The sequence below is a fragment of the Homalodisca vitripennis genome, chromosome X (genome assembly GCF_021130785.1).
Source record: "Homalodisca vitripennis isolate AUS2020 chromosome X, UT_GWSS_2.1, whole genome shotgun sequence".
Lineage (NCBI taxonomy): Eukaryota > Metazoa > Arthropoda > Insecta > Hemiptera > Cicadellidae > Homalodisca > Homalodisca vitripennis.
In genome coordinates this window covers 57,176,254-57,192,094 of record NC_060215.1, presented here as the reverse complement: position 1 = coordinate 57,192,094, position 15,841 = coordinate 57,176,254, and the positions used below count along the sequence as shown (strand labels likewise).

The 15,841-nt window shown below is 34.4% G+C and overlaps 1 protein-coding gene across 2 annotated transcripts in view; it reads left to right on the top strand.

The window, feature by feature from the left end:
- Window positions 1–15,841, top strand: part of LOC124369026 (serine proteinase stubble) — a 69,672-nt gene that overhangs the window by 40,225 nt on the left and 13,606 nt on the right. For both annotated transcript variants that reach the window (XM_046826699.1, XM_046826700.1), the window contains 3 exons: window positions 11,325–12,535; window positions 13,363–13,449; window positions 14,410–14,697. In XM_046826699.1, coding sequence (XP_046682655.1) covers window positions 11,325–12,535; window positions 13,363–13,449; window positions 14,410–14,697 — 1,586 coding nt within the window. The remainder of the gene's footprint in view (window positions 1–11,324; window positions 12,536–13,362; window positions 13,450–14,409; window positions 14,698–15,841) is intronic.

Sequence of the window (15,841 nt, the reverse complement as noted above, 5' to 3'; positions counted from 1 at the left end):
AATATGGAGTATATACACATATTGACACAAATAATTTTGAAACAGACCAATACAATATACGTCACTGTATATCGTTGCAATAGAAGTTGTAATCATAATCAAACCGGATATATAATAAAAATACAGTGCGAGCCAAATTTTGTTTTGTATAGACGATAGCTACCGCAGGACTTAAACAATTTAAAAAGTTTAAGATATGTTTTGTCACATATGAGTGAGTAGTATCCTCTACTACGGTTTCATTAAAAAGAGGGGGGGGGGCGTGGAACATGACAATAATACAAGGGCATTTAATAGCAAACTGACAATGAATACGGACTACTAATCGTACAGAAATGAAAGGAAACCTACGCTTGACGATTACACTACACCTTGGTTGTATCATAAATAGTTATGTTTTTCGTCACATTTCGCTTTCTTTAAAAATTATAGCTTACTTTTATATTATATTTCTACTAGACTTATACAATAGCACAAATCAAAACCGTGTTGTATGAAACAACAACTTATACACCATAAACATTGATAAGGAAACAATTTAGTGCCTGTATAAAACGTATAAGTTGTCAAGTTGAATTTAGAATTACGATAAACCTAATAACTTTTAACAAAAGTATGTAATCTTCTAATCTTAGAACGGTACGTAGTAAATATATAATACTATATACCGTGCTAAATGTATATAAATACTGTATACAAATCGATTGTACACTAATAAATTAAATAGGATATTACAATACTGATAGCGAAGTGTACGGATTATAGCGGGCCAAATATATTTGTTTAAATCTAAAATAAAATATTCTTCAGTCACAAATTTTCGTTACATATACAAGTTATTAAAAGTTTATGTGTGCAGTAGTTCAGGGTTTTGCACTTTTTTGTTCCAAAAATATTATAATCTCAAAGTTTGCTTTTAAAATTGTAGTAGTGTTGTATGATTGGCCAACCTGATCATACGGAAGTCAAAGATAATCATAGATGAATTGGTGTTAGTCCTTTAGGGTAGAAATGCAATTTTGCTCTGATAAAAGTTATATTCCAATTCTTCTATTGACATTAACCCTTAATATTGCCAAACAAAGCAAATTTATAATACGTTTGCCGCTTGTGATGCCACATTTTATTTTACATGTAACGCCGATAATATGTTTCAAATTGGTCATGAGTTATTCCTAATGGAATTCAAGCACTTTTTAATGATATGTTTAATACTTTAAAAGTTAAGTTGCAAACTTGGATGGTCGTGGGAAAAGATTTGACTGGCCAGCCACGGGTCTGACTGCGGTCAGAATGAAATATGGCTCATATACTTCGCTAGAAACACGTGTAATTTATTGTAGAGTCGATGTTTGAAACTTTTTTTTAGTTAAATTATACGTTCTTCATATATTGTGTGCTCCTAAGAGAGTGCGAGATGACGGGCAGATACATTAAGGCAAGAACATTATGGTCTCAATATGTCGGTCGGTAGTACAAAAGAATGGTTGCGCTCCGGGACGTTCCCGCCGATTTGCTCGCTTTTGAGAGGAAGCGGGTTTACGAGTGAATTGGGACGCTCGCCTGTCCTGAATCCCGAAGACGCTCCACGGAGAACTTGAATACGATAGCAGAATGAGGCAAGACATTTCTGGACAACTAGGCTGATTATAACGTACGTGGGTGGAGGTTGGTCAATGGACGGTAAAGTTTTACCAACTCACACACATTCCACACGTGCTGTAACAATTTCTGAGCTTTAACTGAAGATGGGTTGGTTCGTGAATTTGGAGTGTCCTTACGGGGATTTGGAGCGCGGCGATAACAACCATAACTTCTTTTTCAGAAGGTGGGAAGAAGAATAAAGAGTTCGAGATAACCATCGGCTGACTCTCGCCAGACTCTATTGTCCGCAAATGGTCTCTGATCGGGCAGGCTAGGATCAGGTCCCTGCATTATGTAGAGGAACTAAAAAAACGGAAGAAAGATTATGCCGCATTGGTGTAGACCAACTCTATGGAACAAATCGCAGAAGTCCTCTGAGAATGGATACCCTCTTGAGGTAATGCAGAAAGCGGTCTCTCGAGGAAACGATGTCTGGACCCACTCATCCGCGGTATACTGTGCTCAGTTTATTATGGCTTAAAATTGAATGTATATACCCGAAATAAAACGTCATGTTTTTATGCTTAGTTCGACACGGTTTAAGGTCCAGTTTGGTTTATACTTTGTTGTGTAGTATTGTAGCCAAGGTGATAGTTGAAAGGATTAGGCTCGGACCGATCCGGCCGGCATAACGTTTTGAAGCCATCAGGTTAAGTGCAGAACACAACGACCTAATGGTCCTAAATTGGCCTAATAAATAAATAACTGTTCAATCATTTATACAAATGTTCAAAAGCAGAATAACACGAATAAATATTACAAAACACAAACAAATAAATGTTTAGTTAGTGTCTGGTCGCAAACTTCGTACTTCAGGAGGACAAAGACAGAACAAGACATTTCGCACAACATTATTCTTTACCTGCTATATGAATGGCTCTTGCATGAAAATAATCAAGATCCCTATATTTGTTCCGATATTGGTGGTCAATTCTAATTGACAACCAATATTTTTAACATGCCATTTTTGAATACTATACATTGCAGATTTTAATTCTAGATCGCTATAACTGAAGTGCTTTGATGATCATTTTTACAACTGAGATCATTGTTGACCACAGGATTATTGAGGTGGTATTTTACGTACAATTATATATACAATAAATTAAACAAAAAAAATTTAAAACGAAAAAAAACACTGTAAGATCAATACAAAAGGGTAGTAAATAATTTTTATAATGGACTATTAATGATTTATTGAAAACAAAACACACAAAAATTAGATTGAATGATAATTTAGAATTTATAGAGTAATTTAAATTTTTGCAGTCTGCGTGAATGAATTGAGGATGTAAAACAATCTTAGTAGTTTCCACTGCTGGTATGCTGGCAAAGTTTAGAAATCAATTTCCTAGAGGCATGGAAAGAGTCGGGTAATGACCCATGAATTTAATTTACATTTCCGGTTTATTAGGTACATACCTAGAAGCGCGTTTTATGCCATTTTTAATTCGAGGTCAAATATTCCCGGAGGTCGGAAGCCATGTAAAGAATCTGTGGCAGGTGACTGGACGGATCGCCACCTCTCGCAGTCCCGTTATCGGAGTTTAGGTCAAGGCTAGAGGCTGGCTGGTTGTGTCCGTCTCTACTTCTACACTGTCTGCCGTCATACATATATCATGTCTCACGGTCACGGCTATTCTACATACTTTTTATCTTTCGGAAATGTTGTGGACTAAATCTGACAGAATTGATATAAAATGTATAGGCCTATTACATGCATTGAGTGAGCCATTGTTTAGGTTAGTTGTATAGTAAACACCTATAGTCATTCATAAGGTTTTAGAGCCCCGAGCTCCACAACCGGTTTTGTTGTAAATTACAGGATATACGGCTTCTAATTTAAAATATTACACACATTATTGTATTAAATTCAGTGAAGTTCAGCATTTTGATGTCTCCACTTGTCCTCTTTAACTAAATAAAGAGCTTTGAAAGGTATCATACCGAGCTTAATATATAAAATGAAGTTCTTCCCGTTGTGTTTGTACATTTTTCCTGTGAATACACCTAATTTTCAAAGCATGAAAGCCTTTTTTTATATTGTTGTTGTATTACAATAATGCAACACTGTTCTCACTGTCGTGCTATCAATTATTTATTGGAGAATTCAACGAGAAGAATACACTCCGTATCAAAGGAATTTAGGTGACTACATGGTATACTTAGGCAGTGAATATTGTTAAGTAAGTTAATAATAAAAATATTTGTCCGAGATTAAAAGAGGAACCTCTCGATTATCTACTCGCTTTCTTCAGTTTGTCACTAAGCAAAATTGAGCCCTCGATGTGCGGAGGTAGGACGTGACGCCCCGAAATCGCGCAGTACGTGTGGAAAGCCCGTTGCTGTACTATTTCTTCGCACGAACCACGTTACGTTTACAATTTTGTGCGTTTCACTCACGTACATATATACATACGTTTAGATATTTAAAACGACAAAGTATCCATTATTTAAATAGAAAGCATAACATCAAAGTAATTATATATCAAGTTTTTATTTATTTATTTTGAGTCACGCAATTTGACGTTAAGAAAACACGAGTTCTTAATAATATCTGCTTATTTCAACTTCATTCTTCCACAGTAATTGTATTCAATTACATTTACATTTTAAAATACTACAAATTTGAGAGGAATCTGAAAGGGAACTAAATATGACTTCACGTTCGTAAATAGCGTTCTGTTCTTCACGCTCTGTTTATTTAATTTCGGTTACAATAATTCTGTTGAGACATATATTCAAAATTATGTAGAATTTTTAATATGTGTTCATTCATTTCCATGAATCTAAGCAGCGCATATTCCGAAATGTTGAACAGGTTCAGCTTCATTATTATCAACTTCTGTATTGTTGAAAATCTTAAGTATCTCTCCATTTAAATAGAATAAAACTTAATTCTCGAAGAAACCCAAATCAAATGATACATTTCTAGGAAGTTACGAGTTTTTAATGTAAATTGAAAACGTACGATTCATCCCTCTTTCGTTGTGGATTCAAAACAAGTATTTTATATGGTTTCTAACGTAAAGCACATTGACGTCATTTAAATGGTTTTTATACTTTTATCCTGCGTACATTTTGCTCATCATGAATTACATTGTATCATATATAAGTATATGTTATAGTCGATGAATTAATTAAACCGAACGAATTTACCGTAAGTCCTGTATAATTAAAACAATTCCTTAACTGTACAAAATTCATTGAAATATCCAAGTTTATTTCGTGTTCAAACACTTCTTTGTCAAATAGCAATTTTTGGGCAATCCCTAAAAAGAGTTCTTAACGCAACCTTGCTTTATATTCTCCAGGCTAACGGCGAGTACGTACAGCATGGAAGGTTCTGAGCTCGGGTCCCAGAGGAAGGACTAACAAAGTAGGTCAGAGCCCGAAGCGTGTAGGATGAGTTCACAAAATATTCTCCTTATCCTCATTCCGTGTATAAGGTCCACCTTTAAATAACAATAAAAGGCTGTTAACCTCGTTATTAGGTGAAATGTTTTATTCTCATTGTTCTCTTTGTGTTGGAATGAAACGTTACTTTGATTGAATCGCAGGCTACACAGAAAAAGCACGATTTCTCAGGCGTAACCTGACTGTACAAAGAAAGAAGCGTGTTATTGTAATGAGGTCGGTTAAACAGTATACCGTGAGGAGATTACTCGTCCAAGAGGCCGGTTTTTACTTGAGTAACGGTGGGCGCAATAACTGACCAAGTGAGCACTTCCTCCCGGGCACCCATGCATAAACAGCTCAGGCCGGCACTGCACTGCCATGCTCATGCTCTTCCTCCCCACCGTGTACTTACAGGTGCACAATGGTATCTAAAGTGTCTATTCAGTTCTTATCATGCCATCAAATATTAGTAATTTTGTGAGCAATATTCTAAATCTACATTCCAATCCTTTGAATCCAGCTAACCTTTTAGTGTGTATAGAAGGAAAATGTGAATGAAGGAAAGGAAGCGAATAGCTGCAATATAAATGAAACAGAACAATGTCATCGTCAGGAAAAACTTGATGACGAGGAGCCTATTTCTGTACTAGATAATTAATATATAATAATAAGAGGAGGACATCTTTCGGTTCCTTCTCTCACAACCAGAAGTCCAAAACATTAACCGAATACTTCAGCAAATGGTATATTATCAGTCGATGAAGACACCGACAATTCGAACTTGATATGGTCTCACCTCTAATAAGTGTTGTAACACATGTATACATTCACGTGTACTGTACATACACACTGTATAACTCGACCACAGTTTCAACTGTAGATCTACAATTTTAATACAAAAAATCACTATAAAAGCCAAACATTTTAAATGTTGTTTTAAGCACCGTTTACTGAAAAACAGGTGCTAAAATCACAAAACCTATGTGACAAGGGTAAATTTTATTTGTTTACAAAATTTGACATTAACAATATTGGAAAACCTCACCGAAAATCAGTGAACATAATTAAGCAAGAAAGGTTTTAAGGATATGGATGCATTGGATATAGAGCTATACATTTAGCTATATGTTATAAACTTAAATAGCTTTTTGTTAATCTTAGCGGTTTTATACTCATTGATGTTCAAACAGTAAAGCATTTATATTTATGAAAAGATATACAAAAGAAATTATTGAATATTATCGAATATAATTGTACACTTTTATTACTTTACAGCCGTTGAATCTGTTTGGCGAGTAGTTTATAGCCTATATGATTCGATTCACGTCTCCCTGCTGGTGCCTGATTCACTCATCCTCTGTGAAAAACACCAAAATGTCTAGAACACTCTGGAAGTCTGGAATTTAAAACTTACACAATATTACTCAAATTTCAATTAATTAATTAAACATTATACTCAGCAGTTAAATATTTCTTACTTTTAGTTGATATAATTAAAACATAACGTTACAAATACACGGAGTAAAAGTACATAGTATTGGAGTAAAAGTGAAATAACAGAGAAAGGTATTCGAGTATGGGAAATCTTATAAAGCTTAATAATTTACAAGAACTCTGAAGGAAAACTTGTAAAAACTATTGTTGAAAAAAATCATGATTATTCAATGAAACCAAATTATTATATTATTATTATAAAATTGATATTTTTCAAAATGTTTAGAAACGCTTGCTAGCTTGATTGATTGTAAGGAAATGAATTTATCTGTATAATTTACAAACATTTATTTACATTTGCATTATTCATACATTCATATTCAATTTATAAATACAGTATTTAAATATAGCGAGGGCGGTGTACAAAATACACAGCCTGCAACAATTTTGGACGCAATAAAATAGTTTTTAATATTCCATTCATATCTATTGGTGTTATATCTATTAAATATAAACCATATTTGAACTATAATTCTGCAGAATTCAATTACGATCCACAGAATTGTAATAGGTCGGTAAAAATAATGTTTTAAACTATCAGACTGTCCTCCTCAGGTAAAAAATAGATACATTATTTAGTGTGACGTGAGAAGATGGGATAACCTATTAGTAAAGTTCAATTAAAACCTCCGTTATACTTGTTACTTAAATATACAGGTATATCATGTGCTTAGGATATAATGTACACGTGATTGTCCACAGAACCTTGTTTTCATCTAGACTTACAATTTGGTGTTTATTCAGCACTGTTACTAGTATTGCTAGTGTCTAGTGCAGTTCGAACACTAAACTAGTAAAGTAACAGTAAATAATGCATGCTGCTAATGATTTCTTTAGGAGCATTAATGTTTACATTGAATACAAAGTGAATGTTGGCAGCACTGATTTTCTAATGTGGACTGGCATTTTTAATTACACGTAAATTTTAACGTTTTTACTGGCACTAAAGACGTTAAACATTAATGGAGTATTTATTGTATTATGTTATAGTTATACTTGATTAGTGTTGGTATCAAGCTATCTCAATTGAATAACCGAGTACAGTTGGTAGCCTTACTATACATCTAGATGAGGCCTTTCGTAGAAAGCATTTTTAATGCACGATTAACCCAAGATTAAGCATATCATAGCATAGCACGAGTATGGTTTTAAGAGAAATTCTCGCTAAAATAAACAAATTAGGGTTTCATTTAAAAGTGTTTTAATGCACGATTCATAAAATATTTATGTTACAGAGTACTACATATAAAGTACTTTGTATGTTGAGCTGGTTTCTAAATGACGTATTTTCAAAACTGTGTTAACACTCCCACAACAAGCTATAAGTGACAAAAAATAAAGTACTGTTTAGTCAAAAATAATCATGCAGACTTCAGCGGGTTATGAGTCATCTCGTGTGCCCTGTTTTAAAATAAATTATATAAATAATTGTAAATGCATGTTTGTTGTTTAAAAAGGCAAAGATATTATTGAAATTGAGGGGAGGTGGGTCGAAATACTCGTAATATGGGTTTGTACATTTATAGGCTGTGCTACTGGAAAGTTCTAGGCAACGCAGTATGCAAATTTGCCCATTGATTAGCCGGTACCAGCCGAGTCACGTAATTGAGCCCAAGGGATAAGAGTGGTACTACTTACATTCTAAAACCAGATTTTAGCACATTTATCATTGCATATCAAGTAAGAAAAAAAGAGTAATTTAAATTTAGATACAGAATTACTTCAATAAGAATTACTCATGAGTGGGATTGTGGGAAGTAATATGTAAAGAATTATGTTGTGAAAATTTAAATTAAGTTCCCATGCTGTACGTTCTGAAATTTGCAGGTAATAATTAAATGCAAAGAATTATTGAATATTATTGATAACTTTTTGATTTCCTAAAAGAATTGATTTTTAACGATATACATTTACGATCCAAATTGCGTGACGCTGAAGCAAATACGAGTTAACCACGCATTTGAAGCTTTATAAGAGTTTAGAATATTGAAATAATACATTTTTCAGTAAATATAACTCAATTTAAAATTAATATATCGATTTTATAAGTTAAAAGCGGAGATCAGATTTTTTCAGAATGGGTTTAATTTGTTTCTGCCTAAGAAAGACAAAGGAACAACGAACTAAATGTGTCTGTATATTAATTAAACGTTATATAGAATTATCAATAACTTATTATAGTGAGTTTATTTAAACTAATCAAATCGATTGTAATGAAACCATATACTTTGTGTTGAAGCTACAAAGTAATTGTTCGATCTAATTGATTTAATTTGATAGACACAAGAATGATAAACACGTTTAGTAGTCATTTTACAGCTATTCTTCTAAACACACACACACACACACACACACACACACACACACACACACACACACACACACACACACACACACACACACACACACACACACACACACACACACACACACACACACACACACACACACACACACACACACAAATTCACCCTTTACCTCTGCGAGTAACGTGACCATGTATTTATTTATGTAAAAACAACCTAAATTGTCGTAATCAAGTTGTCTTATGTATATGGTTAGTTACGCACCAGTACTGTCACTCAAAATATTTGTCTAATAGTCAAAGTAAAAAAATAAATATACAATGCTATTTATTCCTTTTATATACCATTATATGGGAATATGAAATATTGTTTCGTTCTGCGTTTGGGCCAGAACTTTGAATCTCTGGATCAATAACGATCATAATGGAACGATCATAAATTGATTATACATAACCATATTAGTATGTTTTTAATAAATAATTGATGTTCAAAAGTATGGGTACATGCACGCCATGTCCCAGCATTGTAAAACAGCATTCTTTAATTGAAACCACTGTAAAAACTCTTTGAATAGTTTGAAAGGTACAAGAAAACATCGTTTACAATTAAACAGTCCATAGTGTTTTCCTTTCCACTGTATCAAATGAATCAATTATTAATAACAATACGTTGATATGAATATGTATGATCTATTCATATAAATGTCTGTATTTTATTCTAAGAACAAATATTTTATCAAGAATAAAAAAAATAATGAATCCCAAATGGAAATTGTGAAAATAAAAAGAAACTTTGTTTTTTATGTTTAAAAAAATTTGAATCTGCAACAACAGAAATAATAGATTTGGCACATGGGTCATTTCTTAATTACATTCAGTTGGTTGATTGTGATAATCTGATAACACAAAGGACTTCAATTATCTGTACATATACATATGTATGTGATTGTAAACTACAAACCGACTGTTGTGTTTGAACTGAATGTGTGCGTTTTCAGTTGATAAGAATCACATCACAGAATCACAATTTTAATTGACGGGATATGATCTTCTCTCACTCTGAAATACAAATTAAAATAATTAAAAAACGAGATAACTAGTAATTTTGAAGTAAGTTATTTATGTATCACTCACAGTGAGTGGAGAAACCAATAAAAACACGGTTAACCATTCAGCACTACTTAGAACTAACCATAGCCGAAGCTGTGTATGCCAAAACCAATTTTGATTGTTGTTGTGTCCCCTTATTATAGGAACAGTAAAAACTGTTCGCGATTGCGTTTGCACACAAATTCCCTATCTCTCAATACATTATGGATTTTTGTACCTACTTTTGCTTCTTATTGGATTTTCGAATTATAGGTGTGAACTAACTCCAACAGTTACGACCTTACTTAACTAACAGAATTTCCTGTTTCTTGAGAAGAAATAGAATAGTTGGAGTTATTGGAATTGGAAGATGAGAAAACAATTTATAACTTTTTCGGAACACCTTATAAAACGTCTAGATACCTAAGGAATAATTGATTTCTTTAATGGATTTACCGATTTTCCTTAAGTAATTTTATGTAAAACCAATGTTGTCCATAGCCGTTGATTATTATTATGGGGTTTTTATTAAATGAATCAATCACAAGTTGTTTGATCATAGGTCCCAGTAAAAACTCATTTTTGGTAGTCAAACTTGGTTTTGCGGAAAAGGGTTAATCAACAAGAACTTGGACCAGATTTTACTGAAATCTATCATTGACTATAATAAATGTTGTAATCTAGGAAAGAGGGTTCAGGAGATAGATTGAAGACGGCATGCAGTTCAATTTCGCTGAGCGCTAATCCACCTCGCTTCTGGTTCACATGCCATGAGGACATGTTACTTCTTTGGAATTTGATTGGCGCATAAACGAAGTATGGCACTCGTAGCCTTCACTCGTACCATTCATTTTAATTCATGAAGCAAGAAAAGTACATTATTTTTAAAAGTCTTTCAATAGTTGCCCCAATAACAAAGAATCGCCGAACAATACACGTTTACTACTACAATGACATTATGCTTATAATTTGTAATTTGTTGATAATAAACAAATATTATTATAGAAGAAATTATGATAAAATAAAATTTAATTATAAATATCTTAAGTTCTGGATAAACCAATAAAGCTGGTTATAATGGAGAATGTGTAGGATATCTTTGGGTAAGGCATCTTTTTGATTAGAGAGTGACCAGGACTTAAAATTTGTATCTTACTAAGTATAACTAAGTACGGCATAGTGCAGGTCGCAGATTGAATACTCTGAATTTCGTACAGTATCGTTGCACGTGGTAAATGTATCTAATTCCAGTAACGAGTGTTACCATCACATGCTAACCTCATTGAACATTATAACATTATTATTGAGATTTTACCCATCACTAAGTAATAATAATAATATACGAGTAATCATGATATTTTATGATTGTTGTGTGATCATTATGATGTTGCAGGATTTGGTCGGAACATCCGCCACCTGCCATGCCTGAGCAGGCGGACCGGGGAGACGGGGTGTGTATGTTCGCCTTCTCCTGCGCCAAAGCGAACGGTACGCACCTGGGAACGTGCATAGACCGCTTCTACTTCGGCAGTTGCTGCAAAGTAGCGCTCCAGAACGAGGGCTTGGCCGAGCCTCTAGATAGCAACCATATCTTCGAGGAAACTCCGGTGTTGTCGACGGAGAGCTACCACCTTTCGACCTACCAGTCGGTGCAAACTGTTCTCAACACAACGGCAAAACCAACGATATCAGTGCAGAAGACGACGACGCCGCGGACAACGTCCCAGATGACAACTCTAAAAGTCACCAGAAAGCCGACGACTACAATCAAGCCGACTGTTTCAGTACCTTCGACGGCATACACTCACAAACCAATCACTTCCAGTAAACCTGCCGGCACAAAACCTCACACGCAGACTAGCACCCTGAAGCCCAGACCTTCCAGCAAACCGTCACAGAAACCTCCAAGCAATCCGTCGAGTAAACCCTCATTAGTTTCTCGACCTGTCACTAACTCATCTGCCTCAAAACCACCTGGAAAACCTGTGGTTTCGACTAAACCAAAACCGTCCAACACGACAACACATTCCAAACCCCAAGTAAAGCCTAGTCCTCAGAAACCGTCCAACGGCACAATAACAAAGCCGTCCAAACCTGCCCCTACCAAACGTCCCGTCGTATCAAATACGACAAAACCATCTCGTCCCCATCCTCAAAAACCTGCCCAATCGACATCGAAACCGTCCTCAAAACCGACATTGAAACCGTCGTTTAAACCGACATCAAAACCTACTCAAAAACCTCCAAAAATAACAGCAGCTACCAAACCTCAAACTAAACCTACGCTTAAACCAGTGCCGGTTGTTACAACTGGGTCTTCGACGGACCCAAATTACATTAAAGTTCCAGTTGTAACTGTTCCTACTCTCTCAAAACCTTCTTCAGAATCGACGACGATCAGCAACGAAGTAGTCCAGAAACCAGGGTCCAACGTGACGAACCCCACTCTAGATGCCGACGAAGAAAGCTCCAACGTTATAAACGGTTCTCCGGCCAGCCCTACCACAACTTCGCCTCTGCTAGTGACCTGGACTACAGTAGATGAGGTGCCTGTACCACCACTACCGAAACCCGTGTCTACTCCTAGCTCAGGAGTCGTCAAAAGTGAGTCTGTTTGTAGCAATATATAATGTCATGTTTTCAGTGGAAACTGTCTGTTATTAGCTAATGCAATAGATTTTTGGTTAGGTTTAATTTATAAATTTCAGAGTTTCAGACGTCTATGATAATTTCTATGGAAATAAGAGACATATAAAACCTTTTTTTTATTACTCCTAGAACAATTGTACGCATTTAAAATCGTAATTGTGAGCAATTTTGTAGACAGACCCACAAAAAAAACGAATTAAGAAGCGTATGCGACTGTACATCATTTATATTATTAACAAGTTGAAATAAGGAAATAATACTTTTTTTATTAAATCATGACAAAGAAGTATTATTTGAAATAATATACCACTTAATTGTTGTTAATGAAATATTTCTTAGAGGAATTACATAAATAAGGCAGCGTTTAAAAAAGGTTTACGTGTATACTTGATATATACAACAATATGAAATCTTATCCTTAGTTTTGTTTTCCCTGGCCTGTTTTCAAGATGTCCCTAATTACTACTTTGAATCTCTACAATTCGTTATGGTATAATTAAATAATTTAACCCAAAATTGAGATTGATCCCACCGCCTTATTTCTATTTAAACGTTTACTATCATTTGAATCTTCAACCGGAACAAAATATATCTTTATTTATATACGGTAAAATTGTATTACTACTATTTAGACTGAAATTCGTTTACTCATCATTCTTGCTAACATGTTAATATGTAATAGTTAATAGCCGAACTATCAGCCATTGTGACAATAAATATTATTACTTGACTCGATACATTGTCTTAGTACTTTATGGGTAAAGGTAATGGTTTGATTGCAGATGAAACGAAGCCTGTGGTCGGTGCTACGACGCAGTCCTCACAAACCTGGGTGCAGGTGTCTGTGTCTACCACTCGGCCATCCACAGGTACACAACCACTGTCTACAATAAGATAGCGACAGAATCTGAATAAGTTATAACTATCTGTGAGACTGAGAATTGGAATGATTTACACTCATTGAAATGCTAAATTACACCCTGAGATAAACGTCAGTAACCGGGGAGTTTATTCTAAAAGCTCTAGAGTAGCTATCGTGTATCAGTGGTAGGCAGAGTTACAGTGAGGCCAGTGAGGTATAAAGTGTCTGGCAGTGGTAGGAGATAAGCGTATGTATGATTGGTTTGATCCGATGTGATCTAGGGTTTACACCCCTAATGAGCATTACCAAATTGACTTAAAACCATTGCAGTTGTTACAATGTTGATGCCGTCCGTTGTGGTACGTTATCTTCAAAATGACGCCTTTGTAAGTCTCCCTGCCTTTGTCAGTATGTAATGGACTGGTGTGTTTTGAGTGACTCGTGAAGTAATACCAGGCAACTCTAGAGAGTTTAATATAAACATAAGGAAAACAATCACACCTATTTTGCAAACTGTTTACTATCAATACAATGTCTATACTGTTTATTATATGAGCTCTTCACATAGTTAAAACAGAGGTGTAAATTTATTTTTTATTTTGTCTAGTAATCTCAGTGTGGGGTGTAAGTAATAAAACACGCACGCACGTATATATTTAGGTTTTGGAAACCTAAATAGTCTTAATTATGAAAGAAAAATAGTTGGCACAGTGGAGATGTTATGTAGCAGTGAATAAATATAACATTAATTGTTTGATAATATCATGAACAGTTGGGTATTTGAAAGAGATGTAAATGACGTATTGTGCAATGTCAATTCGCAATTTCGCGTCGCAGACTTCATGAAATCGGTGGAAAGCTGTACTTTGTGTCCCATTTTCTGAATATTTTGCAAGCATTTTCTGACTTAACATTAATTTTGTTTGTTTTTCTCAAATGTTATATTAATTTTTTTGTGTCGAATTAGAATCAACAAAGCCAGATTTGACACCAGAAGTCCACTCAACTTCACCAAGTCCAATAACCCAAGCTACCGTGAACTCAACAGTAACAATACCGACCACGGAGGCAACAACAACAACATCAACTACAACTACTACAACTACAACGGTCGCTCCAACAACGACAACAACAGCACCAACATCACCGAGTACCACCACCACCGCCATAGCCAGCACTACGTTAGTTACAACTGAAGCCACTGCTAACAACGAAGTGAACACGGCAAATCTTAACATGACCAATTACCTAGACGGTAAGTCTTATACACTCAATTAATTGATTACAGTTGAACATGAATATGATTTGTTTACTGTATAAGGCACACATTTATTTCTATATTTTATTTTACGGATTTCTAATATTTGAAAAGACTCGAAATTCACTCCTTAAATTATTTTTTTGGCAAGACATTGCAGTGTAATGTGGAAAAATTGTTTTAATTGTTTAAAAGCACTATTAGATTGCCTGTCATACAATCCTAATTTTGCTACACACGTTTTATAACCACGAGTAGGAGAGCTTATAAATAGCACTGGTAGCCTATTAACGAAACACCAGCGTGAATAAGACTTATATTGAATTTAAATAGTGTCTTCTGGGTTGAATAAATCTAGAATAATTATGAAGCGACAAAAATTATTTTTAAAGTTTATTACTGAGGACAGAGATTTGAAAGGATAACTAGTTTACAGACATTAAGCATGGTTACGTGATATACTATTTTACATATATAATTCAATTACTTATGGACATTTTGGTACTCCGAAAGTACTAAAATTTACAGCAAACCCCCGATTGGGTGGTGATATAAAAAGATAACCTAAATGGTACCAAAGTAACTAACAATAATATGTATCTGCGTATACCTTATTCAATGTGTACAATGTCGGATCGGAAGAGTAATCAAGGATCATAATTCAGCAGGTAGGCCTAAAGATAACAATATCATACACTTATTTATTTATTTACACATGTTAATAAAAAAGAAAAATTACAATATGTCACGGTACAATGTTCTGGAATTTTTATTTTTACATAGTAAACTTTCATACTTTGTATTGAAATGACAATTCTATTCCAGTTAGTTGTAATCTTAACCATGAATTTTCACCTATTGACATATATCAATTTGTCAGGAATACGGTGTCCTAATTTTGCGAGGTATTTAAAACGGTCCCATATTTAACATTTTCATGTCTTCATCTTGGATTCTTGTACTTTAAAATTATATTTTGTTACTTAACTGAAATATATTAAGTCAAGTTCTCATTGTTATAAAAGTCAAGATTGGCATAAAATATAAACTTTTGTTTTATACCAAGTTTATAAATTTATGGTAACTTATAATAAGGTTTGAATTACACAAGGTATTTAAATTTCTTTGGATTGTGGTAGTT